The following is a 12,762-nucleotide window of genomic DNA, read 5'->3' as shown; positions in this document are numbered from 1 at the left end:
AGGTAGGGCGACGCATGGTGTCACGCCGTGCCCGTGCCTATCTTTGCGCAAAGTGTTTTTTTTTTTTAATTGAAGGGACGCCACAACTTTTTTTTTTTTTTTTTTGTGGAATTGGGGAGACGGCGTTCTCCCGCGCTCCCCCTCACTTTTATTCCTGCTTAGGTCCCTTCCACGTTAAGACTGTTTCGCTTTAAGATTTCAATACTGCAAAGAGCAAAAAAGGTCTGCTCACACAAGCAAGTGGTAGGGAAAGGCATCAAATGTTGGAGTGCCTTTTTAGACAACTCTTCATGGTCAAAGCTCACACATAACCAAAGACTACAGCTACAGAGTTTATTTTCTTTGAAAACCTTTTTCCATGAAGTATCGCAGGATAGTTCCAATAGCTGTTCTTGTTCTGTGTTACAGAGATCCATACCTTGTATGCCATGGATTTGTACATTAGTGAAAGGGTTTTCAATTAAACCATTACCAGGTTATGGAACAGAGAAATATTCTCGAAAAATTGCAGCTAATGCTTTCAAGAGTCCTACAAGTGTTTTGTGCATTTCAGCAGAGTTTTTCACTTGAAGAGTCAGTGAAATCCTTTAGCACTGGAAATTATGAATAGTTATGGTTTTATACTCACACTGCCCAGAGCTGCAGTTTCTTAATCTGAAAAAATACTTTTTCCATAACAGCTGTGAGTTCCATTTTATTACAACACATTTCAATATTTAGGCATCGCGGAACCCCTACGGACCCCACTTGGAAAACCACTGCTCTATAGCATTGATACTGAAGAGAGAATTTAAACTTTAAAACAATTCATTAAACACTCTGTACTTACTATTTTGTGATTTTTATTTATTGACGATCTCTAGTACTGGAGACAATACAGGCATTGTTTTCCTTGTGTATGTATGTATGTTACAATGTTTTCCACATAGTCTAATCGGCTTGGTAGGATTCTGTGGATGATAAAATTTTGTCCAGATAGTCTAAACGGTTTGGTAGAATTCGGTGGATGAGATGCCTATAGATTTGTCATAATCTCAGTAATATGAGTATACTGTACATCTCACATAAAGGGCAATATTGCAGGCGTTAATGGTAGATTGTTGAAATGCAAATCTCCTAAAAGAATCTAAATTCATGATAAAATGTGGCGAATGTGTTTTAAATAGGTTTGTCACAATATTGGGAGTAACGTGATAGTGGAGTCGCAGTGGCTCAGTGATAGAGCGCTCACCTTTGGTGCGTGGGGTCCCTGGTTCGAACTCGATTTTCGCCACGTGGCCTTTATTGTGAACAAACATCGCGTGCATGAGTTTCTAGGTGTTCTTCTGTTTCCTCTTACTTTCTTCACTCCACATTTTCATTTATCATCTTCACCATTGTCTCCCTTAGACTTTGAACATAATTGGGAGACAAACTAAAAAAGAAAAAAATGCATATAACAGAAAATATTCTCTTAATAAAATACATAAATAATCATATGTGAAACATGTTGAAATAAAAGTTTATATAATCGGCAAAAAATGGGGGATGGAGCAAAAGGTAGGCATCAGGCTCGTATTTCTCAATTTTGTCGGAATTTTTCGAGTCGGTTTTTCACGAGGGGGGTGGATGGTATTATGTATAACGAAAGGTGAACGAATTAATTTAAAATAACAAAAATGTAGTTAAAGCAGCAATAAAGATATTTTAATTTATAATAAATCATTAAATTATACTTTATATATAAAATATTCATGTATCTCATTCGGTAAGAAGCGTAACTCTTGAAACTGCCCCATACATATATTTATTGGGTTGAGTTTTTGTGTTGTTCAGAAATCCCAGGTTCCTGTGCAGCACATAGGTTATGAAGGGCGGGATCTGGTATTAACGTAAACTCCGAATCACAAACCAGTAAATCAAGAGCCGTTGGTGCATGATCAGACAGTGAGGCCGTTCTCTATCACACTATCCTGCTTTCAAAAGAGCTGGATTACAGAACCACGCCACGTGCCTCGTCTTTTTTGTTCTCTTTTTACATCCTGTTAGTGGCAAACGTAGGGAAGTCATAGATCCACTGCATCAGCAGATATTTATTGGGCGACTTTTTATTATTGTGATTTTATAGCAGAAAAATGACAGTATTCAGCAGTTTGAAGAAAGAAAAAGTGGAACGTCTCTTATTTCTCATGAATGTTTTTTTGTAGTTGTGGATTATGGGTATTATTTCCTTCTTGTGCTGACAAATCAGCATCGGTATATACTAGGGATGACCAATTCCGGAATTCGTAAAATTCCGTATTTCGGAAAAATTCTGAATTTGGAAAAATTCCGATGTCGGAAAAATTTCGGAATTCGGAAAAATCCGGAATTTAGAAAATTCTGATGTCGGAAAATTCCGGTGAAATTCGGATTCCGGAAAATTTTGGCCATCCCTAGTATATACAGTTGCATCAAAGATAGATAAGCCTTAAACGGAATCATGACACTCATATTGATTTTTCCTCTTTCGTTTGTAACTTGGCTTCTGCCCTCCTTGCTGGTGTAGTAGCTAGCGTGTGTGCCTTCGGTGCACAAGGTCCCAGGTTCGGAGACCATCAAACTCATCACAGTCGTTTACAACTGCCCGCCCACTTCAGATTTGTACTATACCTCGTCTCGTTACTGACAAAGAATCCCAATAAAAATCAGTTACATGTGCACTGTTCGGTTATATATATATGTGCCTAGTATTCCTTCTAGTGTATTTTTCTTTTCCTGATGGAATCACGTTTTGACGGATTTCTCATGTCAATCTTTTCACACAGCTTTTCAAAGAAATACGTGGTAGCTGAGTGCCTTGAACAGTTTGTGAGTGTGGATCCAACATTCCGGTTGGAAAATAAGGCATGATTCATACTCTTGATAGCGCACTGTAGTGAAGAGTTTTATCTTGATGTCATGTCCTAAAATCTCTTCTAATTACAAACATTAATGTTGTTTAAAGTTCATTCTCCTGTGAAACTATTTCCTGCTTGCTGATTTCATGGATGTACTTTATATAGTTTTATTATGTTCAGGATGAGAAACCTATATTTCAAGCAAGTAACTGTTCTTTTTAAAAAGTAGTTCAGTTGTGGCATTTAGATAGGGTCACGTGTATGTGTTAATTCAATAAAACCGCGTGCCTTCCGGCATTTTTGATGCACGAGGTCCGGGCTAGATTCTCGGTGGAAGAGCATCGAACTTATTGCAGTGGTTCATATTTCTGCGCCCTGTCTTGTATGGCATCGGTGCTAACAAAAATCGTAAATTCTTATCTTTTAAAATGAAAATTCGTGGTCAGTACGTTAACATTAAGGATAGCAGTTAAAATGGTTTTCATATCTATATATATAAAAGAGAACGCACAAAATCCTTTGTCCGCTCATCACGCTAATACGGCTGAACCGATTTCTTTCATTTTTGGGGGGTTGTTAGGATTTGGACCCTAGATGGTTTTTATCATATCACTTTAATTTTCAATTATCAGTGTCTTGAGATAATTGACCAATCAGGTGTTCATACGTAGAAAAAATCCTTTGTCCGCTCATCACGCTAATAAGGTTGAACCGATTTCTTTCATTTTTGGGGGGTTGTTAGGATTTGGACCCTAGATGGTTTTTATCATATCACTTTAATTTTCAATTACCAGTGTCTTGAGATAATTGACCATTCAGGTGTCCATACGTACAAATCCTTTGTTATTAGTTCATCATATAAAAATAAACGTACTTATATGCAACCCGCATGACCCTGTGACTCGGCGGGTTAACATAAATGACAGGCGCTATAAATCACTTGAAAGCGAAAAAGTAAAAATTATCTAAGTAACAAAGTTTATTGCGTTCCGGGATGACCGCAGCGAAGCGGGGCGGGTTAACATAAATGACAGGCGATATAATGTTAACATTAGTGCAATCTTCTATGGTTTTTATCATATCACTTGAAAGCGAAAAAGTAAAAATTATCTAAGTAACAAAGTTTATTGCGTTCCGGGGTGACCGCAGCGAAGCGGGGTGAACGCTGCTAGTTTTCCATATTGTAGAAATTTCACTCTTTCTAGTACAGTCATTTACATGTGCATTTGCAATTTTCAGGACTTTTTAAATCTAACGTTTAAAAGTAGTGTGTAACATTTTCTGATAATGTATTTTCATGCAAGAAAATAGAATAGTTAACGAAAAAAAAATACATGAAAGACGACCCAGTTACTCGTGACATTGAAGCAAACTTATCTTCAGTTAGTCCAGAAAAACTAGACAAAAAAAAAAAAAGTAAAAAAAAATACAACAATTAGAATTCAGCCCCCTATAAGACAAAAGCCAACAGCTCAGATAGGGTACTATTTGACATGCGCTGAGGATATCACAGTAAAGGTGTCTTAAAAAGTTCAGATTGGTCTGCTTTTTTATTTTTTGTTTTGTTTAAGTATTAGTATCCATAGAAATTACAGTGTGGCCAGAATATGAATACCCAATAATCTAGGCTAAGGCAGCGACTAGAAAAATGCACTCAATGGTAATTGATAACTCTTCAATTGGCTCCTTATTAACTACTTTTTAAATAATATTTGTATTTATTTTTTGTAATAAGCAGAAAGTGTAATTTTAATAACTGTCATATTGTAATTTCTATGGCAACACTGAAAATTCTTCCGATTCATATTTTCGGCTGTAGAATAACATTATCTATTGTGATAAGTTACATGTCATTCCTTTCACTTACGAAAAACAGGCAAAAGAAAAATGTTAGCTTTTGACCTCATTGTATTCTGAACTTAAATTGCATTTGTCTGTGTGGAGTACTAAAAATAAAGTAAGAATGCAAACAGGAATGTTACATTTTAATAAAAGAAGGCATAACTCTCCAAGGATTGTAATCAAGGTTGAACATTTATATTACATCGATGTGGAGTGAAAATTTGTGGCCTCCACGTGCTTGTGCCTCGTCGTTTTCCGAGGTGAAAAGATAGAACTTTCCATGTGGGTCGTGCTTTTTGAAAGTTTGTGGTTTTATAATATTATCGTAATGATTAACTTCTGTAGGAAGGTACTAATAGCGAGCGACCTTACGCCGTGCCAGTCGCTGATAGTTATTAGGCCTTATATATATATATATATATATATATATATATATATATATATATATATATATATATATATATATATATATATATATATATATATATATATATAATAAAGTAGTAGTAGTAGTAAAGGTGTCAATTGAATCCTACGAAATTACATTTAATATTCTAATATTTAAATAATGATATACATTTTGCGATTTACTGTCAAGGTGATACATTTTCCTCAATTTCTTATTTAGCCAATTCTTGATTTTGGAAGGTTAAGTGGAAATCGCAGAGGTCCTATGCAGCTCCTAATTTTCGTTTACTTGATTAACTCTTCACAACAGAGTTAGTTATGAATTATTATGTGATTGTTAGAATAAAATGAAGTACCGTTAGTACTAGTATACGTTTTTCGTAATTGAACGTTTGTTGAGTTTGTAGTGTAGAATGATTTTCTTATTCTAGCCTGTTTACAATAGAAAGGAACTTCTGACAGAAGTCAGTCCATTTTCTCTCACCTTGAAGTATGCTGGATTCCGCGCTAGCACGCGCGTCTTAGGTGCATGGCATCCTGGGTTCGATTCCCGCTGGGAAGAGAGCTTTGAAATTTGAACGCGTTACGGTGGTTTGGATTTCACGCTGGGTCTAGATCCACGTCTCATTATAGCCTTGTCGCTGAAAAGAGATACTAATAATCCAGTATGTTGAAAATATTATTTGATACTTAAACGTATCCATAATTTGCAGTATTACAGTCACAGCGAGCTTTCATGTATTTAGTTTTCTCAGTATTTACTTCTAAAGCCATGTCCTTACAGGCGTTTAATAAAACCTCTAGATTTTTGTTTTCTATTGTCTTCGTATCATCCCCTACTAGATTTATATGATCAGGTTTAGAGTAGGTGTTTACTGTGTTTTCACACTACTGGGCGTCTTTTTTTATGTGGACGTCTAATCCATCAAAATACAATATTAAAATGTCAGCTTAAATGATGTAACCCCTGTCCGAATCGATTTATATTTGAAGTTCATCGGGTTCTCAGCGGGGTTATCAATACGTTTTTCTGTTGGTGATTCTGTCATTTCTAAAAAAAAAAAAAAAGCAATTTGATCTAGTTTATTATCGATATCTGCATTATTTTGTCTTTCTTCAGTCTCTGCATTTAAAGATGATTGCGTATGGCAATGGACTACATTATTTGTCGCAACTGCAACTCTTATTACAGCCTTTAGTACAATTGGAAATATATACTGTATTATTTGATCAGGAGCGTTGACAAGGTTTCGAATAAGTTCTAACCTATTGTAATCGTCCACCTCCAGTCTTCAGGCTTTAATTCAGTGTCAAGCCACTTTTGGCACTGGAGATATTCAAATGTTTTGTGTGGTCCGTGATAATTGTACTGCTTACAAATAAATGATACTTGTATGTATTCATCGGTTTTTCGTTCGGTGGAGAATTGTACACTATCAGAAGTAAACAAGTTCAAGTTTTAGTAATTAATTGTCGCGGTCTTTGTGACATTTCGCAAACTTCGTGATATTTTAAAAAGTTAGGCACAGTCCTGTAAGTCTTCGCGAATTTGGTGCAACCTCGTAACGTATTTTTGTTTTTCGGTGTGAAATAGTTTAGATGTAGTATCATATCTACTAATAGCATGGATCAATAAAATGCGATTTTACTTCTGTTAAAATTGTCCTTAAAACTTTTGGATGGATGATCGTGAAAATTATATACAACAAGCCCTATTATCCGCAGTGCCACGAAAAAAATTAATAAAATATCTGCTGCAGTCCAGCTCATTTTTTTTTTTTTTTTCATAAGTTGCCGCTGCGAACTAAACATTCCACATGCAAAATAAGTACTGTGTTTTAAAACATAACTTGGATTGTTTCAAAGCGCATCCCTACTCTGATATGCAGAAGCTGATTGTTGTAAGGTGTGAAAAACGGAAATTAGGAAGAGTGATTTGCTTGTTAATATATTACATTCATTGTTCACTGCGGAGTGAGAGTCTATGGGCGACCACTGGAGGGTTACTTACGAACCTTAAAAAGAGCCAACAACTGGGAAAATACAATAGCCCCTACAGTGCGAAGGTCGAAAATTACTTACAGGTTTACAGTAGATTTTTGTTTATTGTTCTTTGTTTTAGTGATTCAGACGCAGTGCAAAGGCATTTTTAAAGTTTTATTATGCTTTTTGTACAGTAAAACAGTTTTTATGCTGAAAGATATATATTTTTTCGTATTTGCATCTCATTTTAAATCTTTTTTTCGGGTTATCCGCGGTGCTTTTGCCACCACCCAATCCCGCGGATAATCGGTGCTTTACTGTATATTATTATAGTGGAATGTGCTATTTCTTTCAGACATGATTTAGTCTGTATCTTTGAAACGATTGACTTTACGAAAAAAAAAAAAAAGTCTAAAGATCTTTTTTGTGTAGAATTGTATACGTTGCATTTTCTATTTTCCTCGAAAAATTTATTGGTTAGTATAATTTTCGAGATAATTGAAAAAAAAATCTATAATTTATCCCATACAAAAAAAAAAATGCAAATTTGTGGAGAAGACCCGCTCAAATAAAGGATACTTTTCAGGATATGATGAGAATACCAAACAGTCTCCACAAAAGTCCATCTTCATCTTAAATTTTTCAGTCTAATTTTACTAGGGTTTAAGACAGTAATTGGCAATATCTGATACATGTCATTTTTCTTAATTGTGACTATTTTGAACAATAATAGGGCCTATTGCATTAGTCGCGAATCGAACTGAAACTTCATTCTTTTTTAAATGAAGGATTTAACATCTAGCATGCAATTTTATTAATCATGTGAATAAACAATATAATAAATTCTGCAGTTAGATCAATTTTAACAGTCAATTTTGCTGATAGTAGCCTTGTCTTCAGGTTAACATATTAATTCTCAGAGAGTAACAGTACCCTGAATTCCATTTGTCAGCAAATCATTATAGTGTGACCAGTAGGGCAGAATATGGCAACGTTGCAGCGAGGTAGAAGCCCGTAGTAGATCGGTGCGGTCAGAGCGTGTCGGAGCGAAAGGTGTAGTAGTAGTGGTGGTGGAGAAAGAATTCCCTTGCGGGATGTTGACGTGGCTGTCCTGCGAATAATAGCTGCATTGTTCTTTTGTGTGTGTGATGTTCCGTACATCGCGGGGTTCGATGCCTAGGACATGGAATCTGATGACATTCGAAATAATAATGTGGAACCAGTGCATCTTGACGAATATGTTGAGGACGATCCTCTTCCAGAGCTGACAATCACTGCAGCATTGCCACCTCTGGAAGAATGTGCAACAATAGAATCCGTTTCTGTTTTGGACTGTGATACATGGTCTGCGAGTGCTGGATCTGACAGTTTACCGGATGATGACGAGGAAGTGGAGATTCTTCTGCATCCAAGCACTCCCACATATTTGGACAGAATTGACCTGGAGGAATACACTTCTGCTACTGGTGTTGAGGCAGAGATTGGCGCACGACGAGTGACGTTTCAGGACATTACGAAACCCTACCTGGCGCGTATTAGCAGTCATCATAACTACCGGAAGTTCCTTGAACTTGTGCAAGGTAAACAAAGCTTTTGCTTGCAAGAACAAGGTAGATAAATTTGTTGACGGTTGTTTCCGGTAATTACACATTCATTCATGAGTTGATTTGAAACAACAAAGTACAAGCTATGTGTCAGTATGAACTATTCTATATTGAACGTTAGTATGACTCGAAGATGACGTAATTATGGTTGAGTTAATGTTGTAGGCATGCATTGATTGCTGTCAATAATAATAATAATAATTCAAATCATATTCCGGGATTTTTTTTTTTAATATTTCAGTGTCTGATGTGTTAGTTCCATCCCTAGTTGCCCGCAGAAAATAAAAAAACATAGGCCTATAATATGTTAAACTGCACAGGAATTTCTTGCCATCTAGGGTAGATTTTTTTTTTTTTTTAACATAATCTGCTCTTATTAACAAGGTAGCCTACTTCAGTATTTATTTGTTGATAATTTTGGCACGGAATGTAGTAATAAATAATTAAGAAATCTTGATCTCCGTAACTCTTTTAATAGCATGTTGTTGAAAACGATAGGTAAAGCCCTTTTATTATTTAATGACTTTAATACATGATAGGTAAATCTTTTGATTCATATGAATAAAAACGGTAGATGTTCGAAGAAAGTTCGGTGGCCAGTTTTGCTACTTCTCTGTACAACACGTTAAGTGAAGTTGAGTTGATATAAATGAATTCGCCGTGTAGTTTATTAGCTACCATTTAGCTCATACTGCGTACTTCCGAGGTCCATTCATGGTTTGGTGGCTCGTGGTAGAGTACTCACTCACCTTTGATGCGAAGAATCTGTGGTTCAATCCTTGCCTGTTTGAGTTTGTGATATGTAAACATCGGTTCGTTTTAGTGTTTTGGGGGGGGGGGTCTTTTTTCCATTTTCCGATTCTACTAGTTCATTCAGTATTATCCAATAATTTCCATTACAACCTACAGAGCATGCCTCTCTCTTGACGTTAAACATAGTTCTAATTTTCACTCCCAGTCACATAAGTTTGTTCTTAAGTAAGGTTTTGCAAAGAGCTCCATCGTGGCAGAAATTGTTTCTTTGGTGGTATGAAGTAATAAGCCTAGTTAGTGTTTCATACGCCTCACTTTCCTCTAACGTAGTGGTGGTTAAACTTATAGTACTGTATATAATACTATTTCATGTTCTCTGGGTTCTCCTGCTCCCTCCCAATCTAATTTTACCAGTTCTTTAATCATTAATATCTTCTGTTGTTTCCATTGGTACCAATCCTTCGGGAAGTCGAAGGGGCTCTTGGTTGAATATCTTAAAATGGATTCACATATCTGGACGGGATCACCCCAAATTACACAGAAATCGGCACCACTGGTTGCCTTCCTTGGCCCACAGATTTTAATCATTAGAAGATTATACAAAATGGGCGTTAATGCAGAGTCGTTTTGACGTATGATTCGCAAAAGTAATCATGCGTCAGAACTACTTCGCATAAGGCCGTGTTTTTCCTTTCATTTGACCTGGCTCACTTTCTACATTTTCGATATTCATTATCTTCAAGTTATTCACTCTTTTTTTTTAAAAGTGGATTTAGCGAAGTGTTTTTAACTGTCTTCAGTAACTCGTTAACATTACAAGCAGCAGTAAAATTCTATTTACGATAAATGTTTTGCTTTAATTGCAGAAAACTATATTTTTTTTCTCTTTTGTAATTAAAAAAAATACAAAATACGTAATAACTTGTATTACTTCAAACCCTAGGGGCAGGGTAGCTCATACTTACGCCTGATGGCGGTATCTCTAGTTCGATTCTAGGCCACATGAGTTTGTGGTGGACAACATCGTGTCCGAAAAGAAGTAATTTATTAGTTCTCTCGTTTCCCCCCACATTCGTATTCCACCTATAGGTGTTAATTTTACTCCGATCTCACTCACCCTCCTGCTGGAAACTTGTCCTCGACCTCACAAACGGAGTTGTCCATCACCCTCGTACTGGAAGCTTTTCCTCGTCCTAGCGCACCCTCACCCTGACGTCATTGTGGGCGAGGGAGTTTGAGGGTGAGGATGCCCTCGAGAGGGACACCTTCGCGAGGACGAATACCTCTGATTCCACCAGTCCTTAATAATCATTTTCTTTAGTCATCCATCTAAAGGGCGTAATCGTAGTACGTAAAACTAGAAATTTAATTTAATTTGAATTCTGACTTCAAAACTCTCTGAAAACTGAATTACCTTCTAAATTGTTTCTGTAGAACCAGTTTTTGACTTCGGGGTACAGGCGACCAGAACGTCTAAATTTAAGAAGCTGTTTGACAGAAAATTCGAAGGTTGGTTTCAGTGATTGGTTGGTTAGAGTTTGGCGTCCGTTTTCGCATGGAGGCTCTATGAGACATAGAGCTAACGCATAACGTAGGATTCTAACTGCAGAGCCCATCAAGGAATCTAACAAAGAGGGGATTCAGGTTTTTAGAGTGGTGTTCAAGTCGTAGTGATTTCTTTTTTTTAAACTATGAGTCTGAAGACATATATACAAATTGTTAAAAAAAAAAAAAAAAAAAAAAGAACTGTGCAATATTTGGTGACAGTTATTTCTTTGATCTTCGTCAGGGAGATTTGTTGCGATGCCTATATCTCAATAGACTAATACCAAGCTAAAACTCCTCCTTGCAGGTACACTCATGTCCAAAATGATTGTCGCATATCTGTAACTGTCTTCTTGTAAGGATATAATTTGATAATGATTTTGCAGGATACTTTTAATACTGATACTATGTGTATAATCGGGAAATGTATATTTGTGGTAAATTTCATAGGAAAAGAATTATAAATATGAAAATTAGAATGAGTAAAACAAAATGTTGCTAAATGGACAAGAAAGTTTTATTGTCGTTTTATTGTTCTTATTTACTGCTCTATTGACATGAAATTTTGTCACATGTACAGTCTTTGCCGATTATACACATACTAACATTATAAGAAATACCGGGCGAGTTCGTTGTCAACATATTTGTAGACATGCGACAATAATTTTGGACATGAGTGTACCTGAATAATTTTAGTACTTGTTCTATGGTGCTGTTTCTCTTCCCTCATTCTTTTAAAAAGAAATGAGAAAGCAGGGAAAACGATATGCATTTAGTTATTAATTAATATATAACAAACTTCCAGATACAAGCACTGGAATCATTGGCGGTCTGCAACATGGGAAAGGCAGTCAGCAAGGGCCTGTCATTTGAAATATGACAATTCGGGAAACTTTCAGGATGTCAGGCTTGAACCTGGAACCTTCCAATTCTAAAGCAAGAATGCTTACCATTGCGATGCATAAGTATTAAAAGATAGAAGCAAAAGATGTAGAAAATATAGATTGAGAATAACCAAAATTATAAAACGTGGCAGAGTAGTATTGTTAATTAACTTCTCAACAACATTGTAGAGCAGTGGTTCTCAACCTAATTCGTATCACGGCCCCCTTTTATCACATCCTCTTGCCAGCAACCCTTTTATAATTTCTGGTTTATAATAAGCTTGTGTGGGATTTTTAGTATAACTATTGTAGACATCTAACGATATCTATCTATTTCTATAATAGTAGAATCCATTTCTTGCATATAGTGGTTACGGTAACTTCCCTAAAAGTGAATGGATTAAAACCAAATTTGGTCAGTTCACTCATATTACAAATACCGAATCCGATCCGTCATACTGGTTCAGAATGAATACGATTGGTCGGAGTGTTTTTTCTTTCATGGTAATCATCAAAACACAAGAAATTGCCTATCAGTTGAAAATGACTTGATAATGTGCGTCACGAAGATTGAACCGCACTAATGAAATCAGACCATACACAGGTATATCATTAGCTTTGAATTTTAATTTTATTTCAATATGCAGATTTTGTTGCATTTGTATTTTTCTGGTATTTAAATATGTAGTTCTCATAAGTTTCATTATGACGACACATATAAAGGTCCTCAGTTCTACTAAAACCACCGTTACACATTTTATATTCCATTTTATATTTTCCTTTTTATTATGGCACATAATTACTCAAATAAATACACACCTTCAAAGATTATGCGTGCAGCTTTTTTATAAGATGGTTCCGGAATTATATTGCTATGACAAGGAA

The 12,762-nt window shown here is 35.9% G+C and overlaps 1 protein-coding gene across 6 annotated transcripts in view; it reads left to right on the top strand.

Moving 5' to 3' along the window:
* LOC145683996 (tumor protein D54) overlaps nucleotides 1–12,762 on the top strand; it is a 209,389-nt gene that overhangs the window by 62,779 nt on the left and 133,848 nt on the right. Inside the window, exon 1 of one of the 6 annotated variants that reach the window (XM_081755768.1) lies at nucleotides 8,136–8,671. The exons of 3 other annotated variants lie outside the window; for them this stretch is intronic. In XM_081755768.1, the coding sequence (XP_081611894.1) occupies nucleotides 8,275–8,671 (397 nt within the window). In that variant the 5' untranslated portion in view covers nucleotides 8,136–8,274. Of the gene's footprint in view, nucleotides 1–8,135; nucleotides 8,672–12,762 lie in introns of those variants that run through there. 2 more of the 6 variants (XM_081755767.1, XM_081755769.1) reach the window with 2 other exon arrangements.

This window comes from Thermobia domestica, chromosome 4, assembly GCF_964235325.1.
Source record: "Thermobia domestica chromosome 4, izTheDome1.hap1.1, whole genome shotgun sequence".
Lineage (NCBI taxonomy): Eukaryota > Metazoa > Arthropoda > Insecta > Zygentoma > Lepismatidae > Thermobia > Thermobia domestica.
Note: the sequence above shows the minus strand (reverse complement) of the source record. Positions and strands in the feature narration are given on the sequence as shown.